At 35.3% G+C, this 16,401-nt stretch overlaps 1 protein-coding gene across 10 annotated transcripts in view; it reads left to right on the top strand.

Annotated features, from left to right (window-relative positions):
* Nucleotides 1-16,401, top strand: part of RALYL (RALY RNA binding protein like) — an 829,152-nt gene that overhangs the window by 749,449 nt on the left and 63,302 nt on the right. For all 10 annotated transcript variants that reach the window (XM_029223116.1, XM_029223111.1, XM_029223110.1 and 7 more), the window contains one exon: nt 4,325-4,438. In XM_029223116.1, coding sequence (XP_029078949.1) covers nt 4,325-4,438 — 114 coding nt within the window. The remainder of the gene's footprint in view (nt 1-4,324; nt 4,439-16,401) is intronic.

The following is a 16,401-nucleotide window of genomic DNA, read 5'->3' as shown; positions in this document are numbered from 1 at the left end:
ATTTTCCCAAGCCTCTAGCTTGTCTATATCAGGGGAAAATTGTATAGCAGCAAGTTGATTTAAAGTATTCGTTATTATTCTTAGCAAAAGAAATACTCCTGACTCGCACTAATACTCTATATAAATATAAATAATGGTGTTATATCCTCTGCCAATGTATCTTAAAAAATGAGGATTATGGATTTAGAGTACTAGGTGGAATTGAGGAAAGAGTTGTTACCACAGGCATGGGTTACTTTCGTATTCTTTCCTCATAGTGCTTCTGGAGAAAAGGCATATTTCCATGCTAATTTTCTTTTTGTACTTCCTCTTTGCTTATCTATCTCCCCAATATACAGGCAACTCAAAAGTAGTGTCCAGCACATACACAAAGCTTTTAATAAAATTTGTTGGTCTGTTTGAAGTTGGCATGCAGTGTAACCATATCTACATACACATACCTACAAATTTTCTGGTATTTGGTAATTCTTACTGTGTTTAATACACTGAACTAAGTTCTGTTAAGAATGCAAGTTCTATTAATGAAGGAAGGAAGGAGAGGGAGGGAAAGAGGGAGGGAGGGAGAGAAAGTGGAAAGAAGTAATTGGATGCCCTCTCTTCATTCAAAAAATTTGGTTGTAGAGAGCCTATGATGGGGTAAATCCAGTAATGTGTCTTGCTTCATACAACCATCCAATATTCCTTCTTTTTGAAAAGTTGTATCATCAGAAATCTGAATAATTTACCCAGGAATCTGAATAATTTTTTGTGCATCTGGTATATGATGAGAAGACAAAAAGTTTTCATTAGGTACCAATTTGATATAGGATATCTTCTTAAACCTGTTAATATCATTTTTTTAATTAAGGAGGACAGACTTCACAGCCTAGGACTTCATGGTAAGCATCAGGAACCTCATCGGCCAATAAGAGGAGAAGGAGCTTATTAAAACACAGAAAAGCGTGACTCCTAAAATTCTTCAATGCCTAATTAGGTCTTCACTCTCAAGAAGTTTGCAAGTTAATATGAAAAGTAGATATATAAAGGAAAAATCAACTAGCAATATGTGTCTAGCAGTAAATGTGAGATGCTGTTAAATAGATTACAGGTAAGAGATACACCCTTCAGTGGGTTAAATGAAGAAGAATTAATAGGGGAGGCAAGACTAAAACTAAGCTCCAAAAGGCAGGTAGACATATTTGGGGAGAGAAAGTCTTTGCTGGAATAGGCATGTAAATAATAATAATAATAGCTTCTGCTTCTACCATGTATTTTACCTGGTGATATTCTGATCATGGTGCTAAAGTGCTTTATGTTCATTATCTCATTAAATTCTTATAACAAGCCTTTAGGGTAAAGGATGGAAGTTAAAGATAAGGAATCTAAATCTTAGTGATTACAAGTGGCTCTCCAATGGACATAGATGCAAACTAGAGTCTATCTGGTTCCATATACTCTTAGATTAAGCATTAAGCTGTTCTGTTCAAGTGAAGAGTTTGCTTTAATAAGAAATGGAATATACACCTGGAAATATACTTTGGAGCAAACTCTAAATACCAGTTTAAAGAGTTGGTGCATGTGTGCTTTTGGTCTTTTTCCTATAGAAATGGGGACATTCTGGAAGTTTTCAGTAGGGAGGACTTATGACTTTTATATATATTACTCTGAGTTCACTATGTAAGAGGCCGGGTGAACTAAAAGCAGAAGCCCAATTGAGAGTGCAGTGGAAATGGATAGGAAAAGAAAGATGTGAAAAGAAAGATATAAAAAGAAAAGAAAAGAAAATGGACAGGGATGTTTTACACCTAAGACTCTCCTTAACCCTGAACTGACTTTAATTTTCAAAAAAAATATCAGAAATCCAAGTTGCAAAGATTTTTAAAATTCTAGGTTTGGAAATCTATAGTTATAAAATATACATCTATTTTGATAGAGTAAGTAAAAACAGACAGGAGCTTAATCCATGGTTCAGTGGAAAATTTGTTAACAGGAGCCCCCCCAAAAGTAGAAAAAGTCAGAAAAGATTGGAAAGAGAAGTATATCAGACACAGAGGTGGCTTATACCAGCAATATCATCTGGAATCCAGACACAACAGCACAACACCATATTCCATCTATAGAAAATGAATACAACTGAAGGAGGGAGCAACAGGGCTACAACCAACTAGGCCAGGTGAGCGGGCAGCCTTCTCCCAAGCAGAGCACTGAATGCAGTAAGGAAACAACTTTCACAATTGCTTAAGAAGCAAGACTATTTCTAAGCCTTGTTTTCCAGGACCATGGTGAGCATTTGCTGCTAGCCATTCCAAGATTGGAGCTGGGCAGTTTGCACAGGGCTGGAGACTGATTCAACATTCCCTGGGAGGGACCAGGAAAGAGCAGATAGGATGTCTGGATTACATCCTTAGCTGTATCTAAGCTTGAATCCCATTAACTAAGTAGCCCCAAATTTTATAATGATATCGCTCTGATCTTAAAAGACATTTCTACAGTGTTAGACGTAAGTCTCAATATAGTTTCTACTAAATAGGGTATTAGTGATTTGTTTAGTTATGTTTTTTAAGGAGAGAGTCAACCTCATTTCTGGGTTGAGGAGTGACTTCACTTACTAAAAAATACATCCCATTTGTTTCCAGCCACAGTCCCATTTCTCCTGCACTGAAATCTAATGTTTTAAGGTAAAATATTTTCTATTAAATTTGATAGGTTTAAGTAAAACTACATGAAATGCTTCCATCAAAGGAAATGAAAATCATTCTTCAAAGCTGAATCAATTTACAATTGTGACAGATGATGTTTCAAATATAGCTGTGATTCAACAATGGCACTTTGATGTCTTAGAAATAATTGCCATAGGAGCAATTTTCTATTTTAAACTGTGTTCCACTTTCAGTCTGGTTCTTCATAATAGGAACTCTCTACAGGATCGCTTATTCTTGTAGTTTTTATTTTGCAAACTACTTTGTAACATAAATAAAAATCTGCTTGTTATGAAAAAATTCTGGTTTTATAATAGAAAATGTTTTTTCATGTTTATATTGGAAAAAATCTATTCTTCCTTTGAGCAATTAGTGTATATTGATACATAATTTATCATATAGATTATATCATATGCCTTAGTTGACAACTACCGCTATTTCAAGCAAACATATATTGCCTTTAGTTTTTAACTACTTAGAAAAAAATTCTGAAGACTAAAGAATCAATCAAGCTAAACACTCAATTTCTTCAGGAATATCCAAGCCAAGTTTATTATAAACTTGAAAGGAAAAGTGACAGAAAAGAATAATAGACTGAAATCAAGATCTTTACTCCAGATATTGAAGCATAGCTCCCTGCTGAGGCATGGATACCCAAAAACTCACCTAATGAATGCTCATAGACAGGTTTAGCTCTTCTAGATTTATAGCTTTAAAAATCTTTGATCTCATTATTGAGGGCTCATGACAAAGTTTCCAGTGATTCTCAAAGAAATGAGAAAATAAGAACAGTGCAGTGAATTTTTCATAAACATCAACATACTTCATTGAAAGGATTGACCTTAAAATAGGAAACTGACCTTATCTTATCATTGATAGTAGGATGTTTGTTGTGTTTAACATCCTTATTTGCCAAATTAAAAGTAGTCAATCTTGTGTTAGTTCCATTTTTAGATAGTCCCATTAAACACTCAAAACCTGGAAAAGGAGCCACGACTGTAGAAAATATCAGTGGAGACTTCAGTGAATTTCCTTTCCTTCGAAGCCCCAGGGCTTAAAAAGAGGCACACACACAACCCATTGCTGCAGTTTTTAACAAAGAAAGTAGCAAAAGTACAGCAAGTTGGAGAGATTTCTCTAACATTTAAGACACTTCTTTAGAGGACAAATGTTATGTCTTGGTTTCAATCAATCACTAAGGAACTGGATTAAAAATATCACTGAAATATACATTACAACATAGTCCTCAAAGCAGTATCATAGTTCTCAAAGCATACCTGTCATGATTTAATCATTCCTCAATCTGAATCTGTCTTACAGTACAGATTTACTCTACCATTTGCACTGAATTTAGTATCTTTAGTTAGTGTATAAAACATTTCTAGATTCCTCTATCCCATTGCATAACTTTCAGTGAAAAGATTTAGTATCAAATGTTCACATCGCTGGGAATCACTGCTTGTAATTGGCAAAGTCATCCAGTATTGCAAGATCACTGGAAGCAATGAGAAACAGATAAGATTGAAAAGTATCCTATGTGATGTGACACAGTCCTGAGAAAACATGGGGTGTCTGTGAGTTGTGCTCTAAGTGGGTCGTGGTGCATTTGACATTCTGTTGCATTCTTTCCCTTTTCCCCTTTCCAGTGAAATCAGATGAATTACAGACAATCAAGAAAGAATTAACCCAGATCAAAACTAAAATTGACTCCTTGTTAGGGCGCCTGGAGAAGATTGAGAAGCAGCAGAAGGCGGAGGCAGGTAAGTGAAAAAGATCTGTGGCCACAGACATGTCAGAATTAAACCATTGAAACAGTGTCAATCACGGAGACAGCACAGGCCCAGAGGGATACTGGCTGAGTTTAATAGAGTTTAGTACATTTACGTGAATACAGTCTTTAAGCTTAGACTTGCAATGATGGAATCTGATTTTTAACTTTTTAGAGAAGGTGAGCCAATTTGCCTAAAATTCATATTTTTAAAAAGAAGGGAAAAAAGGAAAATATTTTGATGCTAATAATAAGTAACAGTTGGATCATAATTAAAAGTTTACATCTCAATATCAAGTAACCTTTAAGAAAATTAAATCAATTAATGAAATGTTCTATTGGGCTAAAATTATATTCATATTTCATTAAATTAACTGCAGCAAAATTTAACAGATTTCAAAAACCATGATTATAAAGCCCCACTCTTGCATTGCTGCAACTCTGCAAAACTTCAGAACACATTTGCAGGATCTCGGTATCAACAGTATGTCTGGCCACCCGAGGCCACATCATTTGACTTACTTCTTTAACTTAATGTACTCTCTCCTTTGAATTATCTTCCCTGGCCCTCAATCCATGCTAATAAAATTCTAGTACCCTTTTATATGGCAACAGACAGTTTTTAAATCATACACTATGAGAACTGACATAAACTTAGAGATGAGCTAGTTCATAATTTGCAAATTGTATTCTGCAGGGTCTTTGATGCCTCAGAGGCTCCTTGGAGATGAGATGAGTGCTAGAAGAACACCCAGGAGGCAGATGAACTCATGCCTCCTCCAAACCCAGCCTTTGCTGCAAACGGTGTAGTTCTACCTGTATATATGTTGAGATTCAACATAAGACTTCATTTGCTAAAAGGCTTCACTTTTTCAAAAATAAACAATACAGTTTTGAAAACCATTGATCAAATCTGGCCTCTGCATTTTGCAGATGAGAAAATGAAGGTTCAAGGAGGTAAACTGACTTTTCCATAGCCACGTAAATAGTTTGTGATAGACCTAGGTTTCAAACCCAGGTCTTGTGAGTGAAAGCACTGCCCTTTCCAATGTTATAGGAACATTGGAACAATCTCAGGTTCCACCCATGGGCTGGTCCCAGGATTTCCCTGAAGCGAGGCTACCTGGGTAACAACTAACTGATGAGAACCACTTGGGATCTAGGACCACTGAGTTACAACAAAGAGGAACCTGCCTGTTTGTTGACTGTATCACTGGGGAGACGACTAGAGCTTACCTTCTGGTAATGAGGCATGCAGAGTTCAAGACTGAAAAGAAGCCAGCAGTGAGGTAGTGTTACAGCATAATGGGTGACAGAAATATACTGTGGTTCAAATCCTCACAACTTCTTAGCCTCAGTTTTCTCATTTATAAAATGAGGACAGTAATGGCTACCTGGCAACGTGAGAAATGAGTAAAGTAGCGCATGTAAGTTGTATAGTACAGTAACTAACATAGAGTAAAGGCTCAATATTTGGTGCTATTTGGTCTTGTTAGTAACATAAACATATATAGGCAAACGAATATTTCCTACTACTATCATGCAGCCTATTTCTAAAACAATAAGCCATATACCTAGCACATGGTAGATTCTCATTAACTTTTGGTAAGTTAATGTGCATTAGAAGTGGTAAATAAATAGTAGATAAAATAGGCTCATTTTTATTAAAAACTTCTGTTATATTTTCTATCGAGAAAAAATATGCTGCCTACACTTCTTAATAGAGAAATTTAGATTTTAGAAAGTTTTTTATATGCTGTCTATGGCATTAATCTAAAGTGTTGCTGGAATTGAAATACCCTGTGATGTTGCCTAAATCAATATTTCCCTTTGAGGAACTTCTGTGAAATTCATTATTATGTAAAACAACCCTTACAGCAAAGGACTTTGATAACCAATTTGCACTTCAGTTTAAAGGATTATGGAGAACTCATTTAAATATAAATCACCTCAACGAGAAAAACGTGATCCTTATTCCATCATATTATAATTTCCAGTTTCCTGCAATGAATAATACCTTCCACATATCTTCTTAGAAAATCATCTATAAACAAGACACTAAAATTCAAAGCTTGCATTTTCTTTTCATGAAAGGCTGTCACCTTATTTCTGTACATGCTTAAACTTTCCCAGTCATGAGACAGTTATTTTTAAAATGATAGGCTTAGGCCTTTGATATTTATGTCTTTCTTACTTGAACATGTCAGGAAGAAAGTGGAATTATTTAATTTGTAATTTCAGTTTTGTAGTAATTGTCTCCTGAACAGTATTCATATTTATGGAGATAAGATGATCATTTTCTATATTTTCTTTATGAAAAGAAAGCAGGGCTGTACGGAGTCAATACTACATTATGGAAAGTGGCGAGAAATACATTAAAATTCTTTTTAATTGCTCAGTACTTCCTTATTAACTTTAAGGAGACACCCATTTTAATGTTTATTTGGTTGCAAGCCAATTATACGGTAGTTAACATTTATTCTTCACTATTGCTCTTTTATACATCTCTCATTCCCAGTTTACTCTTAGTCATTTGATGATGAAAGTTTCCAGCATAGAATAGTGGCAGGAAGGAGATGGAGGGTTACAAACAGGATAAAGCCACACAGCATGGAGCTTGCCCTGAGTTCAAGTTTCACAGGATCACTTTTTTTTTTCGTTTGAAGTGAATTCCTAAGCTATCAGGAATTATTGTAACGAGGTATAATGACATAATTTTGGATTCTCTGTACCTTAAATTACTGCTAATAGATGTTTGCATGGCATCCTATCTCTTCCTTTGATGTTGTAAACTTCCTCAGAACAAGGTCATGTTTTCTCTAACTTTTATGACTTTTCCAACACCATGTACTATGCACTGGACACGATTTAGCAGGTCATTTAACTCTTCTAGGTCTCAAGCCCCTCAAATGTAAAGTAGAGGAAGGGACTATGGCCTCAAACATATATTCCAGCTTTTAAATTATGATTAGTATGAATCCACCCTGCATATGTTATTTTTTCCTATTTGAATAATTCAAATAACATTACTTTGGGATATGGTGACTATAGATTATTGAAAACAACAAATAACACATATCAATTTAGCCTACAATTGTGCCTCATTCCTAGATAATTCTTTTAAAAGAGAATCATAAATTGCCACATATGAAGACCACAATTTATATGTGCTTTACACAGTGATGTAAAATGACCATAAAGGGTGAAAGGAGTGAGAAGGAAAACTGAAGACTGAGTATCATACAATGAGCAATGACATCTTTTAAAAAATCAAATTTCAGTCAAAGACTCTCTGATATGAAAAGGCAATTAGGCATTCTTTAATTCAACTTTATTCTCAGTGATGTGCTTCCTATATGACCAGCCAAACTCACTTGGACAATTCCAATGAGATTAGCCAACCTACCCTATCCATTAGACCTAACCACTAGAGATGTCACACATCAGTTCCATCAGGATAAATTCATCCTGCCCATATGTTTGGTAAAAGATACAGAATTTTTTTAATAAATTAATGTCCAAGAATTAGAATATTACAGATAAATGTCAAGATATATAACTTCTTTTGAAAAATTGGAAACTTTCAATACTGCTGCCATATTATACATGACATGCACTTTTCAGTTTGCTAATATCTTTATCCAGCCAATTCACACATTTATGTTACTTGCTTGGTCCTTGATCATATTTGTGTCTCAGACTCCTATGGTAAGTTCTCCTTATACGGAGCCAAAATGGACTTTGCTTTCACTTGGTTCAGTTGCTCTTTTTATGTCCCCTGAAACCAAGCTTAATATCTAATCCCTTGTGGATGTATCAGCCAATTAAATATATAAAAGATCTGTAGTATTCTCATCCTTCCAAAACTTTTGAATAGAGTCAACATAATTGGCCCATAGATGCTCAACTTAGCTGCATTCAAATCTTGGTCAAAGCATCTTTGACGCCTTCTTTTCTCTAGATAAATATCAGTAATTTCTTCAGCTGCTTCTCATGTCATTTAGTTTTGCATCTTGAAATATTGTCATCTCTCTTCTCTAGTCACTGTATAGTTTGTCAACTACAGAGTGTGGTATTCAGAATGGAAGACATTGCTCCAGATGATCTGACTGCTGCCACCTATAACGTGGCTACTAGTTCTGTCCTGAATACCTAACTGCTATCTTACACTTTGTATTAGACTGGTGATGTGTCTGGTTACAGATGTTGGACTGAACACATGAATTGAGCTCTGCTCCCTCCTTAATCTGCATTAAAATAATGACAGATTTAAAAAATGAAAATCCCTAGGCATAAAGAAAATGGGAACAAAATTTTAGAAGCTAAACAGCAGATGGAGAAGTGTACCTGACTTATCACATCCTAGAAATAAGTCCAGTTTTAACCACAGAACTCCAAAAGTCTCAGAATCAAAGCCATTATGTTCCTCTGGAAAAGAGGGTATAAATGGCTGAAAGTCTGTTAAAGAAACAGATTCCTGTGTTACCATTCCCAACTGTCCCTGGCCCACTAGAAGTCTTGAGAAGTTTCCTCTAGAAAAGCTAAAACAGCATATCTCAGGGCTAATAGACAAACAAATTTGAGAGCAGTTAAAAACAGGGAGAAAAGCAGAAGTTTACACAATTACTACAGAAATTCCAAGCATTCTTCTCCCCTTCAGCTGCCAGACTACTGGAAGGACACTAGGAGAGGTTTTAGTTGGGAATATGAGCAGCTGAAGAGAAAAGATTTAAAGATGTTGGCATGGATGCCACCCAAAGAAATAGTCAACAAGATCACCCTGCAGAAATGATATCCCCTTATACTTACAAAACTTCCCATCCATAGTTTAATACCCCACTGTTAATACAAAGAGACAAGGTTCACCAGATGGCAGAAAACATTTAATGTTAAAATCAAATACCAAAAAAAAGAAGAGAAAAATAATTAAAAATTGGAGGAAACAGATTGTGCAGGAAGAATAAAACTTCAAAATAAAAAAATAAATAGAAAATAACAAACCACTGATTAATACCCTCAGAAAGAAAGGGAAGGTATTGCATTCATGAAATAAGAACACAAGACTAAAACTCAGTATTTAAAGGTCAGATAAAAGAGCTTTTAGAAATTAACATACGATAGCACAAATAAACAGGATTGAAAGACAAAATTGGGGAAACTCTCCCAGACAATACAGAAGAAAATTCAGGTGGAAAATCAGAAGGGAAGGATATGAAAGTTACTGGATGACTATCTGAAAAACAGGGTTTCAGAAAGAAAGAGAAGGAACATCCAAAAACAATTTTTGGGGGGGAGAAAATAACCCAAACTGAATAACATAGTTAACCAGATTGAAAGGATCCACTGAGTACCTGAAACAGGGCATGAAAACAGATGTGCTTCAAAGCATAAAACTTTGATATTTCATAACATGGGGGCAAAGAGAAAATCCTACAGGCTTCCAGAGAGACAGAGAGGAAAAGAGAGAGAACAGTTTTTATATAAGGAAACAAATCAGAATGCCAATGGGCCTTTCAGCAGCCACACTAAAAGCTAGAAGGCCATGAAAACATCCCCTTGCAACCTACAATTCTATACCTAATTCCCAAACTATTAAAAAGTGAGGGTAGATTGAAGATATTTTCAGATGTATAAGACTTAAAAAACTTACCTCCAATTCACCCTTTCTCTGATAATTACTGAAGATATACTTTACCAAAACAAGGAGTTAAACCAAGAAACAGAATAACATGACTTTCCCAAAGCAGGGAATCCAAAGGCAAAGGGAATCCTCAGGATAATGATAAAGAAGATTCTAGCATATGAGCTGTGAAAGAGACCTGGAAAGTAATGAGTACAGATCAGACCTGCTCCAAAGTTCTGGGAGAGACTTTTTCAAGAAGATGAAATGGATTCAGTGGCTAATAGTTGGGGAAGTGAATTGGTTGAGATGAGAGTTACACATCTGATGGAGGGACAGGTAAGTTTGTTTAAGCATATAGAAAGGAGTACATGTACTTAGTACAAGTACCAAGTTTAAAACAAACAAACAACCTAAGGCAATTTTTAATTCCAAAGAAAGTAAAATATTGTTTGGGAAAGAACAAATTATTCATTATATACTAACAAGTTAACTGTCCAACGCATTTACATTTTTAAATTTATGTAAAAACTGAAAACTGATCTAATACAACTTACAATATAACTCTTGAGGGAGATGGGAAGTAAGTGGGGATGGGAAGTAAGCTGAATCCTCAGCTTCCCAAGGGTGATGTTAATAGATAGTGTATAAAACTAATCAAGAAGTAGCAATATGAACATGCTATTTAGAAATATAAGGGCACATATTTAAAAGAATTGGCTAAGTGAGTATAAAGCCCTTAAAGAGCTGGAAATGGTAAGCAAATGGGAAGAGAAAACTACTGTTTTTCATTAACAAGTCTTGTAGAAATATTTAACTACAAAAATTAAATGTTTTAAAGAAGCTCAATTTACAGGGGAAAAAAGAGATTGAGTTGTCTCTAGCAAATGGATCAAAACTTTTCCAACTGCTTCCTAGAGAGCTCCAATGGCCATCCCTCAGATAAGTGTCACTGGACACTTGTTAAAAATGGCAAGGAAGACTTCATTCAAGATTACTGTAATAGAGGTCAAAACTATTGCAATAGGGGATAGAAATTGAACTCAGCTCTACCAAAACAAAAGGTAGGAGGGTTTTTAAATGCAAGAGTGAGCTGACTGAAAAGTATTAGAGGATGTTAGTAGGGAGGTTGATCAATATGATGAGGCTATCCATGTTTGCTGATTGACTCTATGGAAGTTAGGCTTCCTACTGGCCCACAGAGACTGGGAGCCAGGAGTCCTACCTTTTTCTGATGATTACATTTCAAAGGGGGAGCCTCCAGTTCTTGAAAAGACATGCCTGGTTATAAAAGATGTACAACTCAAAGGGGCATAGAAAGAATTTACAGGCACAAGGTTTCTAAAGTAAATGCTGTAAGAAAAAGGAGGTCAAGGCCCATAATCAGAATGGAGTCTGTCAAAAGTGCAGCCAAGCTGAGGGGAACGTTAAGGCTTTCTCAGTAACAACTCAATCATAGTCTTTAAAAATTGAACTCTTTCTCCTCTAAGTATACTCTTCTCTCTGCACCCTGCCTCTGTCACATCACCATTACATAAATCCTGTCAATCACATTGCCAACCTTGATATCATCTTCCATTCCTACTATAGCCAGTATTGCAAAATCTGGCTTTTGGCATCTTTTTACTCCATCCCTTCTATTTTCTCAGTGGTACTGCTGATATTCAAGCCTGCTCACTTGCTCTATTGCAGTCACCTTATTTTTTTTAAGAACTTTTAGCTGTTCTTTACACTTCTAATTCCTCCCTAATTCATCTTCCTTGGGGCAAATAGATTTACACTACTAAAACATCCGAGGCCCCAGACTTGGGAATCAAACAGAACTAGGTTCACATCCTACTAGAGACCTAGTCCCAGAACTTACTACCTGCATAAAATTTGGAGAGGTCGTTATAAAATTTATAAAATGGGTAAAATAATATCTATTCCTTAAAATTATTGTGAGATTTAAATAAACACAATATCTCAGTAATTTTTTAAGTGATTTATATTGAATCTATGGTCACCTCAACTATCAAGGATACTTCTTGTGAACAACTTTGAGGCCTTTTGCACCAGGAGTGTACTTATGTAACTGATATGTTAATCTAAAGGCATTCCCCCTGCATACCTTTCCTAATGCTCATTTATGTCATTGTTAGTGACACCAGCCATAATAAGTGCATCTTTCTAAATGGCATTTACTGGAATCATTGAGTTAAATTCATATTATACACAGGTATTGTAGAATTTTTTAAAACAATACAGTTTATACTGCAATGTGAAAACAATAGTTTGAGGCTACTAGCTGGCTCTGATGAATAATGTGACTGTTTTTATATCAACATCCTTTCTAACCATCTGCTAAGTACAATACAGCTAGCAATTAGCTAGCAATTAAGCCAGTATGTCAAAAAACTTAATTGCCAACTCAACCAATTTTCAAAGTTATATTAATGATAATAGCTCTACAGCAAAGTGAATTTAATAAAAATGCTTTGAACATAAATCCCAACAATTCTAACTTGCCTTCTAAATCATATATACATGATGAAATAGAAATGAGAGGTACAGAAAAAAATATTTGAATATGAGGATTAAAATTTTATATCAAATTCTTTCCTTTCAGGGCTTTTTAAAGCCTGAAGCATTTTCCTTTAAACAGAAGTAGTTACCTGTCACTTGCACTTCGTTTCCTTTGATAGCCATTGTTTAGTTTGAACATGTGCTTTTAACTAAGCAAATTTCTTCATTCTTGAATTTAAAATTGTCTGGTTCTTCCCTCCTACATGTTGGTGGGAATGTAAGTTGGTGCAGCCACTGTGGAAAACAGTATGGAAGTTCTTCAGAAAACTAAAAATAGAATTACCATATTATCCAGCAATCCCACTCCTGGGCATACATCAGACAAAACTATATTTCAGAGAGATATATGTACCGCTATGTTCATAGCAGCACTATTCGCAATAGCCAAGACATGGAAACAACATAAATGTCAATCAACAGATGAATGGATAAAGAAGATGTGGTACATATATACAATGGAATACTACTCAGCCATTGAAAAGAATGAAATAATGCCATTTGCAGCAACATGGATGCAACTAGAGATTCTCATACTAAGTGAAGTCAGAAAGAGAAAGATAAATACCATATGATATCACTTATACATGGAATCTAAAATATGACACAAACGAACCTATCTAGTAAATGGAAACAGAACCATGGACATAGAGAACAGACTGGTGGTTGCCAAGGGGGTGGGGGTTGGGGAAGGGATGGAGTGGGAGGCTGGAGTTAGCAGATGTAGGCTTTTATATATAGGATGGATAAACCACAAGGTCCTACAGTATAACACAGAGAACTATGCTCAATATCCTATGATAAACCATAACGGAAAAGAATAGTTACAAATAGAATGTATATATAATTGAATAATTTTGCTGCACAGAAGTAATTAACACAACATTGTAAACCAACTATACTTCAGTAAAAATAATTTTTAATTTAAAATAATTAAAACCTCAAAAAAAATTGTCTGGTTCCTGAAGAGATTCAAAACACTCCCCTGGGGCTTCCCTGGAGGTGCAGTGGTTGAGAGTCCGCCTGCCGATGCAGGGGACACGGGTTCGTGCCCCGGTCCGGGAGGATCTCACATGCCGCGGAGCGGCTAGACCCCTGAGCCATGGCTGCTGGGCCTCCGTCCCTAGCCTGTGCTCCGCAGCGGGAGAGGCCACAACAGTGAGAGACCCGCATACCACAAAAAAAAAAAAAAAAAAAAAAAAATCTAAAACTAACTCACTTTTCTCACAAAAGAAATGTTGTGGTTGCCCCTCACTCTGACTTAAAAAGTCAACAAAGACTCAAAATAATGCCACTGTTCAAAGGCAGCCCTCCTCCTGCAAGCACCGGAAGACTTCATAGTTTATTTTTCTCCTGGAGACTTGTCAGTTATAAACATGAACAATTTTCCTTTCAGAAATTCTCATACCTCACGATTGATTTTGCCTTAGTGGTGTGGGGCTCTTGTGTAGAATGTTTCAAGGAGGTTTCTTTTAGTTTCTTTGAATTTGTATTTTTGCTACCATGGTGCCAAATTCAAAAATCACTGTGACTCTATGAAAAGAATTTGATACCCAGACATTTATTTTTGTTTTTTTAGTTCCACAAAAATTCATGAATATATTCAACAAATATTTAATTTACATGTAAGCCTCTGAGCCACCAGGGATGCAAAAACGTATAAAAAGGTTTCTGCCCCAAAGAAGCTTCAGTAGTAGAGACACAAATGCATGTGCGCGTGTGCACTCACACACGCACACACACACTCACAATAAAAAGTAAAAGAAGTAGAAAAAGAATTATGCAGATAAAGAGACTGTTATGAAGTTAAGAATAAACTAAAAAACTAACGACTACTAATAAACTACTCATTTCTAATAGAAGTAGAATTAGATAATTATTCATAAAAATAGAACAAGTTGCTTTGTTTCTTTCTATTTCAACAAGATAATAACTGGATCAAAACTGCTTGGTAAATTGTGAACCAACAGTTTTATAAACAAGATATGGTTTCATGTGTGATTTTTTTTTTCATGAACCCTATCACTGCTTAGTGATTATAACATTTCCCATTGAGATAATGACAAAAATCTATGGTGGCCACATTACTAAAGCACAGACTGAGTGTATTTCTGTTAAACTCCTATGAATCAATTGCCATTATAATTAAGCTTTTTTTCTCAACCCAGATAATGTCTTCCATGCAGCTAGGTTTCAAATTAATGAATGGATGAATGAGGATGTTATAGGATGTTTTTGCAATGAACTATATTAATACACAACTGCCTTTGAAATAGGTCATCAGAGGAATTACAGGTATGTTGTATATTAATACACAAAACAGAGTAACTTAAAACACTATGTCTGTCTAAACAGAAATTAAGGGACCACGTCAAAGCCAAAATTGTCTTTGTAATATATGATTCTTAATGATCAGTAGTGATGAATTATTTTGATATGGACAACTTATCTATAGCAATCAAGTAATCAATATAGATTCAACTCAAGAACTATTTAGAACCTCTTAAGAGAACATGTTTTTGTGCCCATTATAGTTTAAAAAATGCATTCACCTCTTTTTCCTCATTTGAGCATACTGTAGCCTTCTGAAAGATATCATCTTTATGCTCATCTTTTAGAAAAGAAAATTACAGTTAATAGAACTAGTAATTAGCAAAAGTGTGGATCTCAAATCCTATATTCTCTCTAATACCTTATCTCTTCTCTGTATAAGGCATTCAATGAGGGGTACAGAGAACATCAAAATATTTCTTGATAACTGACTAGTATTGCACTTTTCACTTTATAAAAGATTGATATCTTTATTATCCCCTTAGAGTGTGATAATGACCTTTTGAGGCAATAGCTCAAGTTTCAAGAAAGCTTAAACACTAATGAGAAAAGGAGAAGACAACAACAGAACTATCTGATACACGTTTTGGTTGATCAAAGGAGGAGGGATTGTATTCAACTAAGAAGATCAAGAAAGTCAACTTGGATTCCAAAGATAACTGAAGCAAATTGTTACACAAAGCCAAATGAGGACTATACAACTCCGAGATCTGGTCCTACATATATTCTCTGAAAATCCATTACACCTTTTGGACCAGAGATTTTCTAGAGAAAAAAAAAAAGGAAACAATATAACTTTCAACATCAAAAAGTGATGGTTCTTAGAGAACATATATTTCTGAAGTCATTAGAGAAGAAATAGATATGCCAGACCAAATGAATTTACAATATAATGTGAATTTTAACCAGAAGCCCATTTGTGTGTTATAACAAAAGAATAAACACAATGACTTAAAATTGAGAAAGTTTGACTTTAGGAAAAGTTGTAATATTAGGGACATTTTTTATAGAATAATAATTATCCAACCCCAGACCTTCATTCCTTTTTCTTTCTTAAAATACCAACACCAGGACTTGAGAGTCAGGGCATTTGAACCACCAACATAGTGACCCAGAGCGGCTAGAAGTGAGGGGGTCACGTGATAAGTACAAAAACCTCTTTTAGGAGAAAGAGTGGAAGATCACACTAAAGTAGCCAAATCCATGTGTCTTCCAGGATCAGCGATACAGGGGCAACAGGGTGGAGCATAAGTCATGATTAATATCAGAGGATTCCAAACTTTTCAGTGCTCTCACTAGTCTGCCCATCACAGCTTTTTTTTTAAATTAAAATATAGTTGATTTACAATATTGTGTTAGTTTCAGGTGTACAGCAAAGAACAGAAAAAAACTGGTCTGGAACTGAACCCTGAACCCACAATATCTCCTTGGAGTTATGCCTG

Source organism: Monodon monoceros, unplaced genomic scaffold (genome assembly GCF_005190385.1).
Source record: "Monodon monoceros isolate NGI ecotype Baffin Bay Population unplaced genomic scaffold, NGI_Narwhal_1 Super_Scaffold_14, whole genome shotgun sequence".
NCBI lineage: Eukaryota > Metazoa > Chordata > Mammalia > Artiodactyla > Monodontidae > Monodon > Monodon monoceros.
This window is presented reverse-complemented; position numbering and strand designations above follow the sequence as displayed.